The following is a 24,385-nucleotide window of genomic DNA, read 5'->3' as shown; positions in this document are numbered from 1 at the left end:
CAGGGGAGAGACGATGCGTCCGGAAACCTGATTGGTCAGATTTTGATGCCGTCTGTAAATGCTTGAAATTCAGCGGAGGGTTTTTTAAAAAATAGCCACAAATCTGAAGACTTCTTGATGGAAGACCCTCCAGAAAGGAAGATAATAAGCGAAGGACAAATAAAACATTCAGTTGGAAAGTGGCTCTTATTTTACACAATTCACGGAGACAGGCGTTATTGCCTGAAACCGCGGTGTTGCATTGCAACCCTAATTACTGCCAGCATGACTTTTTCATGGATTCCAAGGGCAGAAGGGATCATTGTGATCATCTAGCTTTGACAGTGTTTCAGTATTACGAACGAACCATCTGTTTTATTTTCCTTCTTTAAATCAAATCTCGGGGAATGTAATTAGAGCAGTATCCCCCTATCAACAACGGCAAGTGGGCGGGAAGAGAAGAGAAGAGGAGGGGCGGACAGCAAACTCAATAACCCGCCTCTTTTCTTCTAAAGCACATCTCTTGCAGGCATCGGCGACCGGCGGGGGCAGGATGCGGTGAAAAACAGGGCCAAAGCTCCGCCCCTTTCCTTGACAGTTCTCAAACAGGTCGGCTCCCAGACAATATACGGGGAGCACAACGCGCTAAAGTAACCTGGTTCTTCTCGTTTTTAAGCAACGGAACTTTAAGGTCGTGGTATCATGTCTGGTCGTGGCAAAGGTGGTAAGGGCTTGGGAAAAGGGGGCGCTAAGCGCCATCGCAAGGTGCTCCGTGATAACATTCAAGGTATTACGAAGCCAGCTATTCGTCGTTTGGCGCGGCGTGGTGGTGTGAAGCGTATTTCTGGATTGATCTATGAAGAAACCCGAGGAGTGCTGAAAGTGTTTCTAGAGAACGTCATCCGCGATGCTGTTACTTACACTGAACACGCTAAGCGGAAGACTGTGACTGCCATGGATGTGGTCTACGCTCTGAAACGCCAGGGTCGCACTCTGTACGGGTTCGGAGGCTAAGTTTCCATCCCGCGTCAAAGTTGAAACAGTCTCAAAAACACAAAGGCTCTTTTAAGAGCCACCCACACTTTCACAATGAGAGCTCAAGTGCTAATGGTCTCTTTCTTAAACGATAGTGTGTGTGTCGGGGGAGGGTGTGTAAATTAAGCATACTCCGTTAAGCTGGGGGGGGGTATTTTATTTTTGAGCTAAATCGTAGATCATGTAGAAAGAGAAGTATTAGTGCTTATTAGCTGGGGGTGACTAAACGCTGTGATTAAAAGGTTACGGACTTTCCCCCCATCTCTTAGCCAAAATCCATTTCGTCAGCTTTCTGGGTAACGAGAGGTAGAACAGCTTGGGTTTCCCGGGAAGACCTCTTTTGCTGCCTTATAGTCCGACAAACGTGACGACAAACACTTGATGGGCAAAATGCAATAAAGTCCACTCTGACTAAAAACACCAGCGTCCGTTTTGTTTTGGTTTCTCTCTCCCATCACCCCCCCAATTTGGGGAAACAAAAGCGATTTATTTCTGATTTTGTTCCACAAGACCCGTTATTTCATACACGCTTTTTCATTTTTATAGAGACGCTATGGGGGGCATGAGAAGATGTTAATCGAAAACATTATCTTTAAGAATTACAACTGATACGTGACCTTCGGTCTCCTCTGAAGCTTAAGGCAGGACTGAGGCAGAGTAGAGAGGTCCTTCTTCTCAGTCCGAGAGGAAGAATCGTAGGCTACTGTCACCTTCTAAAAGCCTATACATTAGCACACGAAGAGACTTTCCTATGCAGTCGACACATCCTGTGGTTTCAGTGTTACCTGCCGAGGATTCGTGCTCGTTCAGGCTGTTTATATGTAAGATACGGTACAACGAAAAGGCGGGAATAATGTTCGGTATCAGAGATTTGGACCGTTTGGAAGTGAAATTATGAGACGAGGAGCCATCGATTTAAAAGAGACAGGGCGAGAGATGAGATAGAAAGTGGCGGGGGGGGGCGGCGGAGTTTCAGAGAGAGGGACCGCAAGAAACGGAGTATGGGGACATCCCGAGAGCGCGAGTTTAGTGACCTGACCTTTGACAGCCGGTTTAGGCGAGACTTGTCCGAGCGACGCTGGAGGTAGGGATGGGCGGGTCGGATGTCTGGCTGCACAAGCGCGGGCTTTTCAAATATTCAAATTGTCCAATGAAAGCTCTCTTCACGTCAGCAGCCAATCAGAAAGGAGCATTGGCCTATATATACCGCCGGAGCCGAAGGGCACTGCCTTACTTTTTTCTTTTGTGCTTTTTGTCCCGGTGTTGTGAGTGAGGGTTGCTGAGAATGGCCAGGACCAAGCAGACCGCCCGTAAATCCACCGGCGGCAAAGCCCCCCGTAAGCAGCTGGCCACTAAAGCCGCCCGGAAGAGCGCGCCTGCCACTGGGGGAGTGAAGAAGCCTCATCGCTATCGCCCCGGCACTGTAGCCCTGCGAGAGATCCGCCGCTACCAGAAATCCACTGAGCTGCTCATCCGCAAGCTGCCCTTCCAGCGCTTGGTGCGTGAAATCGCCCAGGACTTCAAGACCGACTTGCGCTTCCAGAGCTCGGCCGTTATGGCCCTGCAGGAGGCCAGCGAAGCCTACTTGGTGGGGCTCTTTGAGGACACCAACCTGTGCGCTATTCACGCCAAGAGAGTCACCATCATGCCCAAGGACATCCAGTTAGCCCGGCGTATCCGAGGCGAGAGAGCTTAAAAGCTTGCTTACACCCACCAGCTTTTGGCAACTAGAAAACTATTACAAAAGATCCAAAGGCTCTTTTAAGAGCCACCACATCCACATTCAAAAGGAGCTGCAACACATTACTCATTTTGTGTACCCTTCAATCGTCACACTTGGTAATGAGGTTTATGTAAAAATAAAAATACTGAGGAAACCATGTAGGATTGCAACCCGATTCCTTTCCTAATTGGTATCCCCACGAACTACATCCTCTTACACCTTTTACTTTCCAACGCTTGTGCTAACTTATCGTAAATTTGGTTTCTGCTATTTGTGCCCTCTGTTGGGTGAGCTCCTCTTTTACTTAGAATGCTCACCAGACATTCCATATTCAGCCCTAGGCCTGAGAGATGTGCCTCTGCCCGTCTTCCGCTGGTTTGTGTCCATTGCTCTGTGGTTTAGCAGATGACAGGATGCCTAGTGTGAGGCAGCAGGGCGCATGCCTAGAAGCAGGAATGTAGGTGCCTATGGATAACTGATGTAGGTGGAGTTTGGAACCGGTATGACTTTACAGGAAGTCAGCAGGGTGTTCGTGTATCGCAGGGCTGCCGCGAATGGGGATAGTTTCCCTTCCTAAATTGCTTCTTGAATCTGGACCTCTCTGAAGTAGCTGCTGTTATTGACTAAGTTAAATGTGTGGGTGGCGAGCGAGTCAGAGAGACTGAAGACCACAAATATTTTTGGTAGAGATCAGTGGCAGTGAAATGTTCAAACAAACCCACAAACTACATAATCATACGTTTGTCAATCAAAGTAGCACAAATGAGAAATGTGTTCCAGTTTCTTTTGAATGTGGATGTGGTGGCTCTTAAAAGAGCCTTTGGATCTTTTGTAATAGTTTTCTAGTTGCCAAAAGCTGGTGGGTGTAAGCAAGCTTTTAAGCTCTCTCGCCTCGGATACGCCGGGCTAACTGGATGTCCTTGGGCATGATGGTGACTCTCTTGGCGTGAATAGCGCACAGGTTAGTGTCTTCAAAGAGCCCCACCAAATAGGCTTCGCTGGCCTCCTGCAGGGCCATAACGGCCGAGCTCTGGAAGCGCAAGTCGGTCTTGAAGTCCTGGGCGATTTCACGCACCAGGCGCTGGAAGGGCAGCTTGCGGATGAGCAGCTCAGTAGATTTCTGGTAGCGGCGGATCTCTCGCAGGGCTACAGTGCCGGGGCGATAGCGATGAGGCTTCTTCACTCCCCCAGTGGCAGGCGCGCTCTTCCGGGCGGCTTTAGTGGCCAGCTGCTTACGGGGGGCTTTGCCGCCGGTGGATTTACGGGCGGTCTGCTTGGTCCTGGCCATTCTCAGCAACCCTCACTCACAACACCGGGACAAAAAGCACAAAAGAAAAAAGTAAGGCAGTGCCTCTCGGCTCCGGCGGTATATATAGGCCAATGCTCCTTTCTGATTGGCTGCTGACGTGGAGAGAGCTTTCATTGGACAATTTGAATATTTGAAAAGCCCGCGCTTGTGCAGCCAGACATCCGACCCGCCCATCCCTACCTCCAGTGTCGCTCGGACAAGTCTCGCCTAAACCGGCTGTCAAAGGTCAGGTCACTAAACTCGCGCTCTCGGGATGTCCCCATACTCCGTTTCTTGCGGTCCCTCTCTCTGAAACTCTGCCGCCCCTCCCCCACTTTCTATCTCATCTCTCGCCCTGTCTCTTTTAAATCGATGGCTCCTCGTCTCATAATTTCACTTCCAAACGGTCCAAATCTCTGATACCGAACATTATTCCCGCCTTTTCGTTGTACCGTATCTTACATATAAACAGCCTGAACGAGCACGAATCCTCGGCAGGTAACACTGAAACCACAGGATGTGTCGACTGCATAGGAAAGTCTCTTCGTGTGCTAATGTATAGGCTTTTAGAAGGTGACAGTAGCCTACGATTCTTCCTCTCGGACTGAGAAGCGCTGGCTGCCTCTTTATGAAAGAAGGACCTCTCTACTCTGCCTCAGTCCTGCCTTAAGCTTCACAGGAGACCGAAGGTCACGTATCAGTTGTAATTCTTAAAGATAATGTTATCGATTAACATCTTCTCATGCCCCCCATAGCGTCTCTATAAAAATGAAAAAGCGTGTATGAAATAACGGGTCTTGTGGAACAAAGTGGGAAATAAATCGCTTTTGCCTTCCCCAAATTGGGGGAGTGGGAGAGAGAGAGAGAAACCAAAACAAAACGGACGCTGGTGTTTTTAGTCAGAGTGGACTTTATTGCATTTTGCCCATCAAGTGTTTGTCGTCACGTTTGTCGGACTATAAGGCAGCAAAAGAGGTCTTCCCGGGAAACCCAAGCTGTTCTACCTCTCGTTACCCAGAAAGCTGACGAAATGGATTTTGGCTAAGAGATGAGGGGAAAATCCGTAACCTTTTAATCACAGCGTTTAGTCACCCCCAGCTAATAAGCACTAATACTTCTCTTTCTACATGATCTACGATTTAGCTCAAAAATAAAATACCCCCCCCCAACTTAACGGAGTATGCTTAATTTACACCCACCCCCCCGACACACATACTATCGTTTAAGAAAGAGACCATTAGCACTTGAGCTCTCATTGTGAAAGTGTGGGTGGCTCTTAAAAGAGCCTTTGTGTTTTTGAGACTGTTTCAACTTTGACGTGGGATGGAAACTTAGCCTCCGAACCCGTACAGAGTGCGACCCTGGCGTTTCAGAGCGTAGACCACATCCATGGCAGTCACAGTCTTCCGCTTAGCGTGTTCAGTGTAAGTAACAGCATCGCGGATGACGTTCTCTAGAAACACTTTCAGCACTCCTCGGGTCTCTTCGTAAATCAATCCAGAAATACGCTTCACACCACCACGCCGCGCCAAACGACGAATAGCTGGCTTCGTAATACCTTGAATGTTATCACGGAGCACCTTGCGATGGCGCTTAGCGCCCCCCTTTCCCAAGCCCTTACCACCTTTGCCGCGACCAGACATGATACCACGACCTTAAAGTTCCGTTGCTTTAAAAACGAGAAGAACCAGGTTACTTTAACGCGTTGTGCTCCCCGTATATTGTCTGGGAGCCGACCTGTTTGAGAACTGTCAAGGAAAGGGGCGGAGCTTTGGCCCTGTTTTTCACCGCATCCTGCCCCCGCCGGGTGCCGATGCCTGCAAGAGATGTGCTTTAGAAGAAAAGAGGCGGGTTATTGAGTTTGCTGTCCGCCCCTCCTCTCCTCTTCTCTTCCCGCCCACTTGCCGTTGTTGATAGGGGGATACTGCTCTAATTACATTCCCCGAGATTTGATTTAAAGAAGGAAAATAAAACAGATGGTTCGTTCGTAATACTGAAACACTGTCAAAGCTAGATGATCACAATGATCCCTTCTGCCCTTGGAATCCATGAAAAAGTCATGCTGGCAGTAATTAGGGTTGCAATGCAACACCGCGGTTTCAGGCAATAACGCCCGTCTCCGTGAATTGTGTAAAATAAGAGCCACTTTCCAACTGAATGTTTTATTTGTCCTTAGCTTATTATCTTCCTTTCTGGAGGGTCTTCCATCAAGAAGTCTTCAGATTTGTGGCTATTTTTTAAAAAACCCTCCGCTGAATTTCAAGCATTTACAGACGGCATCAAAATCTGACCAATCAGGTTTCCGGACGCATCGTCTCTCCCCTGTGTTTTCCAAAGCCTGTACAGGGAGGGTTAATACGAATGAAAAGTGCACAGAAATTTCATCAGAAGCTAAAGCAGGGCACCGCATTCTTTTCTTCCATTTGTTAAATTTGTTCATTTGGTGGCACTCTCATTCTTGCGGTTCCTGTCACAGTACATGCAATAGTGTGACCAGTGCATAAAAACGACTGCAGAACTAATCGCTCACAAAACCAGGCTGCTTTCCCACTGCAGAGAAAGGAACTCCTTCCTCTACCTCAGAGGCAGACGTCATTGTTTTATGTTGGGAAGGGGTCAGCTTCTTAATTGCTTATATGAAAACGGGGGCTCGGGGGCAATACTTAGAAAACGAGGTTATATGTGCACACGTGGCAACGCAAAGGCTACACTGCACCAGTTTAATACGAACCTTCATATCTTTGGAAAGCGTGGGTGAATATTATCTGAAGGGGGTTCTCAAAAGCCTTTCAGAAACGTGTCGCCCTTTCTCATTCCTTATCCTCTAATGTCCTCTGATAGACGGTTTTGTTGTTGTTGCTGTTGTTTTTAATCCGCAGGATCTTAAAACGATACAACACTGTTGACTTTTCCTATTTACTACTGCTGATTATTTAAAAATAGATACCTTTTGTTCATGTCTCTCAGTCTCACAAAAGGATTACTAGTACTCTGAATATCAGGTCATTTCTCCCTGTACAGGCAGAGAGTACTACAGCATGCCAGCAGGACTTCAATTGTACAAAGATATGTTTGCAAAGTAGGAGATCTAACAAATGGGAAACAAGGAGGTTTCCCATATTAGTAATTTGAAATAATCCCAACACTGTCCTAAACTGCATATTGTGCAACTGAAAGTCTGTAACCAGAAATAGGCAGCTAAATACCATGCCCTAAGCAAGCTGATGCTAGTACAGTCAAATTTGCCAGGTCTCAGAGTGGCAGGTAAGACCATGTGCTGTCCCTGTGTTTCTCCAAAAGTGAGGTTGTAAGTGAAAGTCAGTACCAAAGACAGAAACTACATTTTCTATCTTTACTTTTATTTTCTTTCACTTTTTGTGCACATTGTGCTTGTTTTGTCTTCTAGGAAATGAGATCAGACTTTTACAATAGTAGCAATAGCAACAAAAACAGCTCCAGCCAATCTCAACTAACTTGTCTTTTCCCTAAAGGACAGTAGTTGCCATCTTGTCAAACAAGGTTTACGTTGTTTTTTTTTTTGCTTTTCCTTTAAAGACTGGCTACAGATACAGGGAAAGGGAGCAAGGGATGTTGTTAAAACAAAAGCCTTACTTAATATTTGACTTCTCAAATGCTTTGTTTTTCTTTTTTTTCTGTGTCTTTAATGGAGGATTTTTAATGGTGTTTGCCATGGTGCTCAGTATTTCTATGTACCAAACCGGGTTTAAAACTGTTTAATGTTGGAAAGTGACTGGGTCTTTGTAGCAGTGTATGCACTCCCTGTCCCCTGTTGCAGTGGGCAATGGGGGTGCTGACACTGTGTAACCATCTACCCACTGTTTCAGACCTCACCACAATAAGGCACAATGGTCAGATTCAACATAGCTACCCTTGGAGTTGGGGCTATGTGGCCTAGTAGCCAGAGTCACTTGCACTTCCTTTGGGATCGAGGCTGCATGGCCTAGTGGCCAGAGTCTCTATCACTACCTTTGGGGTCAGGGCTGTGTGTCCTAGTAGCCCGAGTCAAAGAAGCGGACCACAACTCAGGGGTGGGTGGCAGCAGAAGTGGTAGGGGGACCCAGCGCCTCCCTCTCCAGTGGGTCCCGGCCTAGGGTCCTGTCAGCGGTGAATGTGGTCACCACCCAGTCAGCAGGTATTCTACCGCAACACACTGATTCTCTTCAGGTGCGAGATACCACTCACTACACCCCTCTACGCCACTTCCTACCATGAGTCCTGAAGCCAGGGTCTGTTCATCATCAGAATCTCTGAGCTCCTTGGTATGGGTAGCTGGTTGGTACTCCAACTCCCGGCAATTGGTTGGGGGCAACCGGTCTCCAGTCTGGTCCTCAAGCTCTCTGGCTCCTGCAATCGGGAGCTGAAGCGGTTCCCAGGCTTGAGCCTCCACAGAGTGTCCTTCCTCCTCGGCAGTCAGCCCAGAATGAGGTGGGCTTCTCTCCTTTATACTTGTGCAGCATTTGGAGCCTGCCCAGTCTGGTCAAAGGGGGGGCACTTCCTCCGCCCATAGTGTGTGATTAACCCTTTACTGCCTAGTGCGCAGTATGCACGCCCCGTCACAGTCTTGTTAACACACTGGACTCTTTGGGTCCATATATTCCCTCTAAATGAATACAACAGGGCATCCTCTGCATATAACATCAACATGGAACCAAGTTGTACAACTTTGGAGGGGGATCGTAACTGCGACAGGGGGCCTACATTGGGAAGAAGAATCCTGCCACCTAGAGCCTGAAGGCGTGTGGTCACAGCCAGAACGCGTGTCTGACCCCTAACATCCCTGCAGCACAGCCAGGGCTTGAGAAGGAGGCCTGGCACATGTAAGGAATAGACTGTGAACTTCCCTTACATTCCAGAGACTGCTGTTTGTGATGTCCCCATGACACAGTGCGGGGTTATATGTTTTACTTTAACCTTTCCCATTTTTCCTCATTTTTTAAATTGATTGCTGTTAAATAAATTGTGTCTGCTTTGAATTGTATGTAATGATCAATGGGTCAGGGAAGCATCCAGTGTGAAGAGAGAACCCCTGCAGTGGGGACACCCTAGCCCCTGTCCTAAGTGACCACTACAGGGTTGGGGGTGGAGCCCCCCCAGGAATCCTGGGTCCAGCCTTGTTGGGGTTACAAGGACTCTGCCACACAGGAGAGTGGAAGGGGAACCCTCAAGGTCAGGCAGGCCTCTGGGTAAAGGGAGTGGAAGCTGTTGTAGGAGCACCAGTGATAACCTGTATGCTCTGTATGCTCAAAAGGTCTTTTACACTCCCTCCCCCCGCACCTTTCGTCTCCTGTCCCTCTCTGAATACCTGTGAAGTGGCTTCCCCCTTTCCCCTCCCTCCTGGAATGCTTGTGGGATGAATGGGCTGCTTGAACAGCTGGAAGAACAGGAGAGCTCCCAGGTAGACAAAGTGTCTGGGACTCTAATTAGGCAGCGCTCACACACCCAATGCATGGACACTGCATTAACACTGCCGGAGGTGAAATGTGACCAACCAGATGTGGCCAAGTCATCTCTAGTCGCAGGCCATGAGGAGCTGGTCCTTAAAAGGGAAAGGGGCCATGTGCTCAGCAGTGCACTCACAAGGTTGTACCTCCCGTGAAGGCCCTTCACCTGGACCGCCTGGTCAGTGGTTCACTGTGTTGCTCTGTGGGACACTTACCTTCAAGGATCCTAACATCTCCAGTGCTTTCTGCCAAACTCTGGTGGGTCATTAGTCCTCCTTAAGCTTACTAGCTGGCCCAATTTTGGGTAACAGGAGCGAGGACTCAGATCCTTTCGCTAGCCCATTTGACTGGGGTAATTTATAAGCCAGAAAAGTTCCCCATAATAGCAGGACCATTCCCTTGCTTACATATGCAATTCCAGGTCCATTCTATTTTTGGTTGGCTTATTACCCTACAGGCAGATTTGTCCACTTAAAGCACTTAATTAAAATCCCCAATAATTATAATAGTGAGACAGGGTGCTCCATACAAAGAAGTTAAAAAAGTATATTAGCAATGACTAGCTCAGATCCATTTCTGGTGACTTTAAGGATTAAAGATCTGCACTGATCATCTGAAATTGACTCAGACACTGTTATTGCCAGTACTTTATGGAAGAGGATTGCTGTCCCTCTGAATCTGGATGAGAAGTAGCAAAATAATTGTTTTTCCTACCCAGTCACATTCTAATTTAGCAGCCTTATCTGTGGTCAAATGTGTCTTCTGCAAAAGAACTATATTGATCTTTGCTCTCTTTAATAATGAGAATGCTTTTACCCCCCTTATCCTTTGAATTGGAGTGGTGAATCCCTTTACATTCCAGGAAATAAAATTGAAATTCAGGATCAGTTGGCTGGTTAAGAGTTATTATCATTATTATTATTATTTTAATGTATGATCTTATGAGGGTGATGAAAGGTTTGTATTATTTGCTCTATTGAATCCTATTCTACTCCTCACACAGGTTCCAGGGGTGGGAAGGAGAGGGAGTATATGAATGAAATGCTTCATATATTTATTTCATAGTTGTTGGATTACCTTGTCTGATGCTTGCCACTTGCCAGACTTCCAGGGAATAAAGTAGATGCAGGAGAATTGTGGGGAGGCATGAGCATAAGGTGCCAGCAACTGCAGAAGTTTGATGTAAATCACAATAGTATAGGGTATAATTTTCCTGAGTGTTGCTTGTCCAAAGGGCTCTGGGAAGGGTTACAAAGAATGGGGGTCATGAGGGGCTATAGAAGAGGGAACCAGAGAGGGAGATGTAAGAGCACAAAAAGAGAGGTTAAAACAAAACCATAAAATGCATAACATCTACATAACCACCTGACTTGTTGCCAAGTATCACTGGCTGTCCACCTCTATCTCAAGTGGTGTCCCCCCCCATTCCCCTCTATCTCAAGTGGGGAAAACACAATGAAAAAATGCTGTGCATATCTTCCTCCATATTAAGAGAGGAGGTGAATATCATGAGCTTATGCTGTATACATTTTTATACAGCGCAAGACAATATAATTTTGGGTTTACACTCCAGAGGGGGTGTGCACCAAAGAGCTGGGCAATTCCCCAAACTGAGTCCTCCTACACAGAGCTGATTGCAGACGCTGTGTGATTCTACCGCTGGGCATGTCCCTACCTGTGTTTGTGCTGGAGGGGGCTGCAGAGCCTGACACAGCTGCACAGCGTGGGGGGAGGGGACCCAGGCTGGTGCACAAGTTGGCCCTAGCACATCAGGTGGCACCCAGAAGGGGAGTCCACCCATCACAATGGGGCCAAAAAATGGTTACTCGCTTCTCGTAACTGTTGTTCTTTGAGATGTGTTGTTCATGTCCATTCTAATCAAGTGTGTGCGCGTGCATGTGCACGTTGGCCAGAAGATTTTTCCCCTAGCAACATCCATCAGGTCGGCCTGGGCACCCCCTGGAGTCGTGCCCTCATGGTGCCTAATATATAGCCCTGCCGACCCACCACCATTCAGTTCCTTCTTGACGGCTACTCCAACAGAGGGGCAGGAGGGTGGGTGTTGGAATGGACATGAACAACACATCTCGAAGAACAACAGTTATGAGAAGGGAGTAACCGTTTTTTCTTCTTCGAGTGCTTGTTCATGTCCATTCCAATCAAGTGACTCCCAAGCCAAATTCAGGAGGTGGGGTCGGAGATGTCCACTGATTGGAGTTCTGCTCTTCCACATCGTCTCTGGCCTGCCGAGTCATTCATAGTGCGCAGCAAAAGTGTGTATGGATGACCATGTCGCTGCCCTGCAGATTTTCTGAGTGGCAACTTGAGCCAGGAATGCCGTTGATGAAGTCTGTGCCCTGGTAAAGTGCGCTGTGATCGGAGGTGCGGGAACTCCTGCTAGATTGCAGCTCTCACTGATACAGGGCATGATCAATGATGAAATGTGCTGGGCTGAAACCAGCTGTGCTTGGCAGTAGGTAGCAAGGATGACGGCATCTGCCGCAGTGTCTCAGTGGTGTCCACAACAGTCTTTATAAGAGGCAAGTCTATACATGAAGATCCCAGGGGTGCCAGGATATCCACCATGGGATCCGCTTCCTCTACCATGTCCTCAGCCTTGATGCCCAGACCCTGGGCGGCCCTGCACAGCAACTACGGCATGACTCTGTTGTCCTCTAACGCGGGGGCTATGGCTGTCCTCGCCATGCTTCATCCAGCGACAAGGAGGATGAAGTGTGTGCCGGTAGTGGAAGCTCCCTACTATCTACCTCCAAGGGGCCACATGACTCCAGGGGCAGCATTGGAGGTAGTGGCACTGCTGACGGTGCCGGGGCTATGGACGTCGGAACTGGCACAGTCGGTGGTGTCAGTCCTACAGGAGGGAGCTGCATTGCCACGCTCACAGGTGCCTGCATCGAGGTCGACATCGACAACTGTGCAGGCATGGGAGACGGGTGCATCGAAGCTGTGGAAGGTGGTGCCGAGGTTGGAGCTGAGCACAGTGCCAGAGGCAGAGGCATTGTGACCCTAGGCACTGAGGGTAGATGTGCAGCGGAAGGTGGGATGATGGTGGCGAAGGCCGTGGAAGATGTTGCTGAGCGTAGACCTTGGGTTCCTGCCTGGTGCTGGTGAAAAGCACAGGGGTCCAGAAGGGCCACTGAGGTGGGTTCTGCCACTGCAGAGGCCACACCTGGGCTCTCTTTTGTCTCTACCAGATATTGATTTGTTACTTCTGCTCCTACCAGAGTGATAGGAGTCGGACTCTGACTCCGAGGTCTCAGGCACTGAAGACCACGGAGGAGCCAATCCTCAGTGCCTTGAACATCAAGAGCTCGGGGAACAAGTAGGCTCTCTGTCGGAGTGGGTAGGCGCCGAGGGACATGGCGACAGGACATCATATCTGGCTTCCCCTTCGAATGCACCATAGGATGTGGGTCAATCAGCACTGAGAGTTCTTCTCTGGCAGGCAAGAACGGTGCCGTCAGGTAGAGGAGGTCCTGAGCAGCCTGGTACGCTTTTGGTGTGGACGGGAGCTGAAGCTGCTGTGTAGGCTCCGGTGTTCGAGGCGGGGCCGGACTCAACTGCCACACCTGGGGAGGAATCAACACAGCCCCGGAAGGAGATCCCGAGGAGTGGCCCACCTGGGGTCACACATCTCATGGTTTAGCCGGAGGAGAACGATCATCCGGCTTTTTCTTCTTTTGAGGCACTGGCAAGTGGGAGTGGTGCCTACTGTCAGACGGGCCCCATGAGGAGTCATGACAGTGCTGAGCGTCTCAGGAAGAGTCCTTTCTCAGTGCCAAGTTCGCCTATGGTGCTGGGGCGCTCCGCGTAGAGGATGACGCACTAGGGGTCGGGTCTCCCAGGCTTGGGTCGGAGTGGGGATGTAGAGCTGCCTCCATGAGGATCACTTTGAGCTGCTGTTCCCTTTTCTTAAGAGTTCTCCGATGGAACTCGCAGCAAATCTTACAGAGATCTTTCTGATGGGTCTTCCCCAGGCACGGTAGACATGATGAGTGCAGGTCACTTTTGGGCATGCACTTGGTGCAGGCCACACATTTTTTGAAATCTGGGGACTGTGACATACCACTGCTATGGGAACCGGAGTGGGTGTGGGGGGAACCACCCAACAAACACTATACTAAACTCTAATAACTCTGACAACACTAACAACTAACTATATACAACTGGATAGAGAGTGAACTTGCAGTGCAAGCACTAAGGGAAGCTCCAGCCACTGTCACTGGTGGTAAGAAGGAACTGAAGGGGTGGTGGGTCAGCAGGGCTATATATTAGATGCCATGAGGGTGCGACTCCAGGGGCCACCCAGGCCGAGCCAAAGGATGCTGCTAGGGGAAAAATCTTCCAGCCAAAGTGCACGTGATCACACACACACCTGATTGGAATGGACATGAACAAGCACTCAAAGAAGAACTTTTTGTTTCAGAAAGTGGAGGAAGTAACCAGAGAGACAGACATTTTAGCAGCAGAATAAGGCCAATGGACTTCAAAAGAGTAGACTTTAACAAACACAGAGAACTGGTAGGCAAGCTATCATGGAAAGCAAATCTAGGGGAAAAGGGAGTTCCGGAGAGCTGGCAGTTTCTCAAGGAGACAATATAAAAGATCCAGCGGGGAACTATCCCAATGTGAAGTAAAGATGGACAAAATACTGTAGTAAGGAGCCAATATGGCTCCATCAGGAGCACTTTAATAACCTGAAAACCAAAAAGGAATCCTAGCAAAAGTGGACACATGGACAAATTACTCAGGAGAATAAAAGAATAACACAAGCAGGTAGGAAAAAAAATCAAAACTGCTAAGGCACAGATTGAATTAGACCTAGCCAGGGACATAAAAGGCTTCTTTAAATACACCAGCAGCAAGAGAAAGATGTAGGACAGTGTAGTCCTTTACTCAGCAGGACAGGAGACCTAATAAGTGGTTACATCAAGGAAGCTCAGATGTTTAGTCTCCCCTTTCCTTCAGTCTTCTCTAAAACAGTTAATGCTGACCAGATATTCAACACAATTAATATTCACAACAAGGGAGAAGGAATATAAGCCAAAATAGGGTAAAAACAGGTTAAAGAATATAAAGCCCTAGTCTACACTACGGGGTTAGGTCGAATTTAGCCGCATTAGGTCAATTTTATAATGAATGTGTCTACACAAGCAAACCCCTTCCATCAACCTAAAGGGCTCTTAAAATCGACTTCTGTACTCCTTCCTGGCGAGGGGAATAGCGCAAAAATCAACCTTGCTGGGTCAAATTTGGAGTAGTGCAGACGCAAATCGATGTTATTGGCCTCCAGGACCTATCCAGAGTGCTCCAATGTGACTGTTCTGGACAGCACTTTGAACTCCAATGCACTAGCCGAGTGCACAGGAAAAGCCCCGGGAACTTTTGAATTTCATTTCCTGTTTGGTCTGCGTGGTGAGCTCAGCAGCACAGGTGACCATGCAGTCCCCCCAGAATCGCAAACGAGCTCCAGCATGGAGTGAATGGGAGACACTAAATCTCATTGCTGTATGGGGAGAAGAATCTGTGCAGGCAGAACTAGGATAAAAAAGAAGAAATGTGCTAATATATATGCCAAAATCATACAGGGCATGATGGACAGAGGCTACAACAGGGACAGTGCCGTGTGAAAGTCAAGGAGCTCAGGCAAGCCTATCAAATGATGAATGAGGCAAATGGTCGCTCTGGGTGAGAGCCCCATACATGCCGTTTCTATGATCAGCTGCATGGCATTCTGGGGAGGACACCCTACCACTACCCCACCACTGTCCATGGACACCTGCAAGGGGGGAGTCTCACGCAACACAGAGGAGGATTCCGTGAATGAGGAAGAGGACGAGGAGGAGAATGTGCAGCAGGCAAGCCGTGAATCCGTTCTCCTTGGCAGCCAGGACCTTTTCATCACCTTGGAGCCACTACCCTCCCAAGGCAGGATCCCTGACCCTGAAGGTGGAGAAGGCCCCTCTGGTGAGTGCACATTTGTAACTACAGTACAGGGTTTAAAAGCAATAGTGTTTAATGTTTTATTTGCCCTGAAGACTTGGGATGCATTCGCGGCCAGTACAGCTACTGGAAAAGTCTGTTAATGTGTCTGGGGATGGAGTTGAAATCCTCCAGGGACATCTCCAGGAAGCTCTCCTGGAGGTACTCTGAAAGGCTTTGCAGAAGGTTTCTAGGGAGGGCTGCCTTATTTTGTCCTCCACGGTAGGACACTTTACCACGCCAAGCCAGTAGCACGTAGTCTGGAATCATTGCAGCACAAAGCATGGCAGCTAATGGTCCTCGGTTCTGGTCACATTCAAGCAACATTCGGTCTATATCTTTCTGTGTTCGCCTCAGGAGAGTGATATCATTCATGTTCACCTGGTTGAAATAGGGGAATTTTTGTAAGGGAACAGTAAAAGGACCCAGTTCATGCTGATCTGTTTGCGCTTGGCTAAAAGGGATCATCCCTGAGAATAGCCACGCGGCAGGGAGAGGGGTGAAAGGATCATCCCAAATAGCCACGCAGAGGAGTGGGGGAAGGTGAGTGCTGCACATCCACCCCAAAACCGCAGCCCCTCCTTTTAAATGTGAAACCCAACTGGCATTGCTTGCTATGGGAAAGGAGGGTGCTGCAGTTTGAAAACATTTTCACGTTATCAAGGTGTTAGAAGCCAAAAAAAAGGGGTTAGGAATCCTGACCTATAAGGAAAGATTAAAAACAAACAAACAAACAAAAAAGCTGGCATGTTTGTTCTTGTGAAAAGGAGACTGATAGGTGATCTGATCAAAGTCTTCAAATATATTAAGGGCTGTTATACAGAGAACTGTGATCAATTGTGGTCCAGTGCCACTTAATGGGCTTAATCTGCGCAAGGGAAATTTAGATTATATATTAGGGAAAACTTTACAATTATAAGGGTAATTAAACACTGGAATAGGTTTCTAAGGATGGTTATGGGCATCAGTGCCAACTGGCAAATAGTTCACTATCATGTAACAGCAACTTCTATCAGGACTGACAAACTCACTACACTTAACGCATTGCTAATGTTGTGTAATATGTCAAATAAAATCTTATAATCACCGAGAGAGGTATGTGCAGACATCAGTCAAGAAGTTGTATGCATGTACTAAAAATATGTTTATGTTATGTAACCAGGATAAGTTGATAAACAATTTTCCCCCAGTCAAAGAAATATTGATTTAACTGTCTGCCTAGATCTGTGATGCAGAGTAAACAGGATAAGACAAACACAATGGGAGTTCATTTGCATCTGAATTCAATGGGAAAAGCAAATTAATAAGTGGATGAGAAAAGCAACATGGCATCAGCATGCTGGAGAATAAACAGCAGGAACACATTTTAAAAGTTCACTTAACCATAAGACAGAGGCAAAAAGATATTTTTGGTATCCATTACTGTGGAAGAAAAAAGGAAAGTGCTTTCTGCATTCATTAAAGCTGGATCCTGGGGCTGGGGGCTGGTGACACTCAGAGGATGCTTTTGGTGAGAAGCTTAATTTAGACAAAGATTTTAGCCAGCAAAAATTATGTTTAGTCTCTTAGAAATGTGTTATACTTTTGCTTTCTTTGTATCCATATCTGTTTCCAATATCCTTACTCAGTAACAAGTCTCTATCTTTGTTAATGAACTTATTTTTGTTTTATCATAAGTAGATCTCTTTGATGTAATATTAAGCAAGGTGTGAATTCTTAGTTTAATCAAACAAGCTGGTGTGTATATGGTCTCTTTGGAGATGGCGAACTTACCAGTAATTATTTCTGTGAATATCCATTAACATGGGGTGGATAATCCAGGGGAGCCCTTTTCCAGGGGGCTCTGGACCTGAGGTATGCCAAGACAAAATAAAGGCTAACAGAGCTTTGGAGGAGATTGTTTGGGTGGCTAAGTGATTGTGAGTGTTAGAGAACAGATACACAGTTTAACCCGAGCAAGTCTAGGTAACAAGGTGACCCATGGTTCTGGGCATGCCAAGAAAGCATCACACATCATTGGAGGTTTTTAAGAAGTAGGTTGGACAAACACCTGTCAAGGATGGTTTAGGTTTACTTGGTCCCACCTCATTGCCAGGGGCTGGACTTGATGACTTCTCAAGTTCCCTTCCTATGATTCTATAAACAAAACTATAATTCTATAGACAAAACTAAACCAACTGTAAATTGCAGAGGAGATGGACCAGGAAGACCCACCATGCAGGCTGGGAGCTTCACCAATGCCCATTATTTAAATTACGTTTTTAACAAGTATTCTATAATTCCCAGACCACAAAGTAGTAACAACATTGTAAGGAGGTGAAAGGTAGCACACACTCCACAAACTTGATAGTTTTTTAACCAGGTCTGAAAAGGATATGCCTTTGTGTTTTTCCCTAATTGTAATCTTTTCAGTTTGCCAAACTGAACACCAGAGTACTGATAATACAGTTTGATGAACTGCGTGAGACATTGAATGTTGTGGGGATTATTTTCCCTGAGCTGCATGCCCCGCTCCCTTTGATTTACATCCAAATGTTCAGTTTCCCTTCCCATATTAATTGAATATATTACTGACAGGAGAGAATTCTAACTTCTTTCACAGATTGTAAAGATCTGTACCAAACAACATAACAAACAATCCAATTCCGTTAGTGACTCTTCTGTGTATTTCATTCTCCATATATATATACTCAGGGTCTGAGCTTATACTGGGTGTTAGGGGCAGGAAAGGGGCTGAAGAAGTTGGGGTGGGGTGGGGAGACTCAAGAGGAGGGAGTCAGGGCAACAGGGGGAAAGAGGTTGGGGAAGTAGAGGAGGGAGTAAAGGGAGTGGGAGTGGACGGAGAGCATGGGGGGAAGAGGAAGGCAGGAGAAGTGGGGAAGGGACATACAGGATCAGGGTGGTAGGGAGGGAGGAATAAGAAGATCATAGGAAGTGTAGAAATCACTGGTCCATGTAGCTTGGCATCCCATGTTGGTCCTCTCCTCTGCAGGGCCGCCTGGAGGGGGGGGCAAGTGGGGCAATTTACCCCAGGCCCCGGGCCCAGCAGGGGCCCCCATGAGAGTTTTTCGGGGCCCCTGGAGCGGGGTCCTTCACTCGCTCTGGGGGCCCCAGAAAACTCTCGCGGGGCCCGGGCCCCCGGAGCTTCTTCGCTCCTGGTCTTCGCTGGCGGGGGGTCCTTCCTCTCCAGGATAGAAGGACCGCCCCCCCGCCCCCGCCGCCGAATTACAGCCGAAGCGGGACCCGCCACCGGAGTGCAGCCGGGTTTTCGGCGGTAATTCAGCGGCCGGGGGGGGGGGGTGTCCTTCCGTTCTGGGACCCGCCGCCGAAGTGCCCCGAAGACCCGCGGCGGGGGCTGCACTTTGGCAGGAGGTCCCGCTTCGGCGGTAATTCGGCGGCGGGGGGGGTCCTTCCGTTCCGGGACCTGCTGCCGAAGTTCCCCGAAGACCCGCGGCGGGGGCTGCACTTCGGTGGCAGGTCCCGCTTCGGCGGTAATTCGGCGGCGGGGGGGGTCCTTCCGTTCCGGGACCTGCCGCCGAAGTTCCCCGAAGACCTGCGGTGGGGGCTGCACTTCGGCGGCGGGTCCCGCTTCGGCGGTAATTCGGCGGAGGGGGGTCCCCGCCGTGGGTCTTTGGGGCACTTTGGCGGTGGGTCCCGGAACGGAAGGACCCCCCGCCGCCGACTTACCGCCGAAGCGGGGCCCCCCGCCGCCAAAGACCCTGGGCCCCCGGAATCCTCTGGGCGGCCCTGCTCCTCTGCTCCATTGGCCCACTGGAGGTACAACTACATCCGTCAGCTCCTGTGCACCTTTCCACATCTTTCCGGGAGAAGAGCCATCTCTTGCACTTCCTGCACTTGGAATGTCAGGATACTGTACCAGGCTGTGAGGACCCCCCAGTGGAAAGACATAGAATTGGGGCCTTCATGTTCCTAGTGAGCAACATGGAGCTGACCAGCCCCATGGTGATCTCTTTGGTGTACATCTGTTCAGAGCTAAACATGCAGACCTTGCATAATCAAACAGATGGTTCACATTGATCTAGGCAAATAGGCATGCTGCCAAATGTTTAATTAATTCCCCAACACAAATACAGGAGCAAAGGCACTTAATATGGCTAATACACAAGTTTAAAAAATTGTTTTCACAATCATTTCACCCTTATGAGATCAGTTTGGGATGAGGTGTTCCCTTAACTCCCCTGCTGGAGCACATCACAGTAATCCATTTGGGGAGAAATGATATTCCCAAAAGTTAATAAAGTATAAATTTGGGTTAGAAGAAAGAAACCAAATACAAAAGTTAGTCAGTCAAAGTAACTGGATAAGTTCATATATGCAAGTAGGGCAGACATAACAATTGAGAAGTAAACTTGCCAGATAGAACAGATATTCAGTTCCCTGCTGATTATTTAATATAATCTTCCTCTTTCCATGGATTTTGTAACAGATTAACTTCCTCAACAACCTTGACATGGGACTGAGCTGGAAACTTCATAAAATATTTCAGCTCTTACCTCTTGGCAAGTTCCCAAAATCTTCTAAAGTCTAATTTCTATTCAACCACATCTCTTACAAATCTTGAAAAAATATTATCTTATTTTGTGGCCTCCCCAAAAACTGTTTACCCCGCAAAGGCTAGCTGCATTTTTTTCTTTAACAGTAAATCAAAGAAATTTGACAATCAAAGCATGAGGTTTGACATTTGAGACCATCAGAGAGCCAGTTACCTATGTGCTCTTTCTAAATCAAATTTAAAATCATCTGGCAGGCTAAGCATTTCTGTAAGGAGCCAGGGAACAAATTCTAGGGGGTTGCCTTTCTCTGCTACTATAGGTACTTCTATAACTCTCAGATAATTGTGAAAAGATCTCCCCACTTTACATTTCAGAGAAGGTAAATCTGTTAGGCTTCTCTGCACCTAGGCAGAAAGCTTTTTTATCTGATTTTCTACTAATGATATTCTCCCTTCACCCATCCTGTCAGTGCTTGCAGGGAGGTAGTGGAATCTCCATCCGTAGAGGTTTTTAAAGCCCAGCTTGACAAAGCTCTGGCTGGGATGATTTAGCTGGGGTTGGTCCTGCTTTGAGCAGGGGGATAGACTAGATCAGGGCTGCCCAGAGGATTCAGGGGGCCTCGGGCAAAGCAATTTCAGGGGCCCCTTCCATTAGAAAAGTTGCAATACTATAGAATACTATATTCTCGTGGAGGCCCCTGTGGGGCCCAGGGCATATTGCCCCACTTGCCCCCCTGCCCTGGGCAGCCCTGGACTAGATAACCTCCTGAGGTCTCTTCCAACTCTAATCTTCTATGATTCTATCTGCCCCCTGGCCAGACCGCAGTGCACTTCCGGCTCTGGGCAGTGTCTGCTTCCCACCACTTGTGCAGCTCCACCTATCTCCCTGGTGCTGAGCTGCCTGGGACTGGTGCAGAAGCCAGGCCAGTCTCAGCCAGTTGATGGGGGGCAGTGTAGGGGGCTTGGCTGCGCCCCTCCAGGCAAGTGGATCCTGAGGGAGGCTGACTGGGGCAGGCCCTGGCCTGGCTGATCGCGCCACTCCCGCGGGGCCAGAGTGATTCTCTGCCCCGGAACCAGTCCTGGCTGCACTGGCAGCTCAGCCCGGCAGACACAGTCACCTCCCAGTAGGGCCGATGAGTGCAGCCGGGAGGCAGGGCATGGGGGAGTGGGTCTCTGGGGGGCATGGAGGGCTGCTGGGCTGTGAGGGAGTGGGGAAGATCTGTGTGTTGGGGCACTAGGGGTGGGGGTTCTGTGTGGGGTGCTGGGCAGTTGTGGTGAGGCTGTGGGCAGGAGGGCACTGGATGGGGTGGTGGTGTGCAGGGTGCTGTGCATTTGTGGCAGGGTCTGGGGGGAGGTGCTGGGCATAGCGGGTCCGAGGGGGCTCTGGCCATAGGGAATCCGGGGAGGGGCGGGTGTTCCAATGTTGGGCGGGGGCAGGGGGGGATGTGCGGCACGGCATAGCCTGCCCCGTGAGGGGAAGGGGCACGCTGGCAGCACAGGGCCGGGTGGGCCACTGAGCATCTGGCAACTGCCGGTTTGTAAATAGTGCCCTAGCACTGGTCTGGGCAGAGCGGGGCCGCCCCTGCCATGCCATACCCCTGGCTGGCCCCTCGCTCTGGGGTCCGGCTCCCCCTGCACCATACTCCATTGCCCCCATGGTTAATCTGGCTCTGCTTGTAAGAGAAACCGCTGCTTAAGAGCAACACTTTCCCTGCTATGAATTGTCCACTCAGCAACAGAGCCACCGCATTAGAGCAACATTGGTGATGTCACATCCGGGGGTGGAGATTCAAAGTGAATATTTTCACTCCCCTCCCGACCGTGGCCCTTCAGCGCAGTTCCAGGGCACGCAGCCCCGTCCACTTGCCCTACCTCACAGAACCTGCCGTGGAGAGCATGTGAAGGGAGAAGTTTGGAGGGAAGGTCTGGGAGAGAGGGATTTTTCAGGAGCTGGGGGAAGCTGGGGTTGCAGCAGATGTGCAGTTGAAAGGGTTTCTCCTCCCTTCCTCAGCATCTAGCTTGCAGGCAGTGGTGGGGGGTTGCTATTTTGCAACGGAGAGTTTTGGGGACTCCCCCATACACTGAGCTGTCCCCTCCAACTTGGTTGCTGGCAGCAGGGTGTAGATATGCTATTTCGTAGTGTGGGGTTGGGGGATCCTCCTCCCCAGGGCAGTGTCCCCTTCCCCCCTTCCGTCTCTGCTGTCTATGCTAGAAGCCACCCAGCTCCCACATTGGAGGCTGCACACAGTGCCCCTCCCAGCCATCCATCCCTTGCCAGGGGGAAGCATGAAGCTGCCAGTGGGAACATTCTCAGCTCAGCCTGTCCCTGGCAGCCGTGTTCGCTCAGCTGTTTTGCCAACTGGGGACTCCCTTGCCAAACCCAGGGTTCCCCTGCTCCATTCCCACCAAACTCAGGGTTCCATCACCCCACACCCCTCAACTTCCCCCCCCCCAACATGGTTGCCCCATCCCTTTTGAAACTCCCTTAATTCTCCGTACACCTTTGGTCAGATGATACTCCCCATAACAGCAATAGCTGCTTAGGTGCAACATAACAAAAAGGCACCAAAATGTTGCTACTGAAGAGCATCTACTGTAGAACGGTTACTGAATGCCAGTGGCATGTAGAATGGTTACTGAATGCCAGTGGCATGCCACAACATTTTAGTAAGGCATGCAATTCTATATTTGCATATAAAGGCATGACCTCACACACATGGTGTGTGCATGGTCACACTATGTGTATGTTCTACAAAATGGCATCCTCCATGAATGTTTGGGGGTCAGATGGAATTATCCCATGGGTATAGATAGTCAGGAAGTCATAGTCAAGGCTTTCATGGTCAAACAAGGTACGTGTTGCATATTTTGATCGCACACCACTGCTGGACTCTGTTGTTATGTTTATGTTGTGTTTACCCTGGTTAAACAAGAGTTTAGTGGTTTTTCAGACCCAGAAGTTGGAGGCATGGTCAATAAATAGGTTTTGAAGAGATCTATAGGGCCCTCAAAACAGAGTTAAGAAAAACAGTCAGAATTGCCTGATATTTACAGGCAAGTGCCCTCTGAGGACGCTGAAGGTGTTGAAACCAATCTAGAGGAACATCCCCATACCCACATCTATCATTGAGGTTTGTTGTTAGCCCCATAAAAAAAATAGCCAACTAGGATGTGTGCGTGTAAACAACCAAGGTATTTATTAAACCATCAACGGTTCTAGACAAGGTAAACCAGAGGTAAACCAAATGAATAGGAACACAAGTAAAGCAAGGACCCCCACAACAGGTGAGATATGGTCAGTAAAGTACTGGCAGTATGCTGACTGTGACTGAGGGTAAATTCCCTCCCCTAGGATAGGACCCTGGTAAGAGGATGGAAGATCAATGGACCACTACCATGTCTTGCAGCTCTGAGGACCCTCACAACAACAGGACAAGTCCAGACTCCATACAGATAGGTGGAACCCACACATAAGGAGTGGACCTCAAGATCAGGCGATGACAGCTCTGCCCCAGCAATGACTTGGCTTGTACTCCCCCTGCGACGTCAGGGATGTGTGTTTGTCCTCAGTGAAAGAATGGCTGCTGGTGACACACTCTCTGCATGCAAGTGAGAATTACCCTCCCACAACCAGATGAATGAGTGCAGTGCTCAGCGTACTCCTTTGAGGCAACCTAGAGAGCTGAGGTATCTGCTGTGCTTTCCAACAGTTGCAGTAGCAGCACCTTCAGACTGTGCCACTCAGAAGGGGCAAGGGCAGACCCTTCCCTCAGATGTGCTAGCCCTTATATGCCCTGCTGTTACTGGGCAGATCACAGGTCTCGTGGTTTGCTTGGTTTCCCGCCTTTCAGTAGAAAGGGCAGGAAACTACACCTGAAGAGGGGGAAGAAGAGCAGCCAAGATGGATTCCCAGTTGTTGTGTAAGCATTTCAAGATGGCGAACCTATGAAGATTTTCCCCTACAAAGGGGTACCAGGTCTACACTAGTGACCAGAGACACCAGTTGAACAAGGTGTATGCCCAGGAAGGGAAGTCCAGGAAGCAATCAGAACTTTTCTAAGGAGGGCCCAGGTAGAGACCTCTCTCTAGTAGGGTGTCTGTAATGGGATGGAGAAGAAGGTGAGGGTGCAGAGTGCCCCAGATGCATGGCTCTGAGCAAGGCTCACAGAGGGCAGAGACAGCCACAGGCAGGTTTGCAGGGCTTCAAGCAAAGAAGAAAGCGCTGGCACATGTTGACTCCTAGCCCAGCTCATGGAGTTCAGGGAAGTGCTGGGACCTCCCCTCCCAGACTGCAGCTCCACGACTCTGGCAGGGAAGGGATGTGGGGGAGCCCATCTGTTACCTCCTGTACAGGCAGTAGGTCCACTGCTGCAGGGCCACCT

The 24,385-nt window shown here is 49.0% G+C and overlaps 4 protein-coding genes across 4 annotated transcripts; 2 read left to right on the top strand and 2 right to left on the bottom strand.

Moving 5' to 3' along the window:
* Positions 1-654: 654 nt before the first annotated feature.
* Positions 655-1,116, top strand: LOC123345530 (histone H4). Its single transcript, XM_044982508.1, has one exon. It carries the CDS (start codon positions 682-684, stop codon positions 991-993), a length of 312 nt encoding a protein of 103 aa, XP_044838443.1. The 5' UTR covers positions 655-681; the 3' UTR covers positions 994-1,116.
* Positions 1,117-2,238: 1,122 nt separating this feature from the next.
* LOC123345463 (histone H3) lies at positions 2,239-2,781 on the top strand. The gene has a single exon (XM_044982387.1). It carries the CDS (start codon positions 2,300-2,302, stop codon positions 2,708-2,710), a length of 411 nt encoding a protein of 136 aa, XP_044838322.1. The 5' UTR covers positions 2,239-2,299; the 3' UTR covers positions 2,711-2,781.
* A 333-nt stretch (positions 2,782-3,114) lies between these two features.
* LOC123345468 (histone H3) lies at positions 3,115-4,060 on the bottom strand. Its single transcript, XM_044982402.1, has one exon. It carries the CDS (start codon positions 4,023-4,025, stop codon positions 3,615-3,617), a length of 411 nt encoding a protein of 136 aa, XP_044838337.1. The 5' UTR covers positions 4,026-4,060; the 3' UTR covers positions 3,115-3,614.
* A 1,295-nt stretch (positions 4,061-5,355) lies between these two features.
* Positions 5,356-5,701, bottom strand: LOC123345521 (histone H4). Its single transcript, XM_044982499.1, has one exon. It carries the CDS (start codon positions 5,666-5,668, stop codon positions 5,357-5,359), a length of 312 nt encoding a protein of 103 aa, XP_044838434.1. The 5' UTR covers positions 5,669-5,701; the 3' UTR covers position 5,356.
* Between the last annotated feature and the right edge of the window lie 18,684 nt (positions 5,702-24,385).

This window comes from Mauremys mutica, chromosome 1 (genome assembly GCF_020497125.1).
Source record: "Mauremys mutica isolate MM-2020 ecotype Southern chromosome 1, ASM2049712v1, whole genome shotgun sequence".
Lineage (NCBI taxonomy): Eukaryota > Metazoa > Chordata > Testudines > Geoemydidae > Mauremys > Mauremys mutica.
The sequence above is the reverse complement of the archived record's forward strand: the minus strand, read 5'-3'. Positions and strand labels throughout refer to the sequence as shown.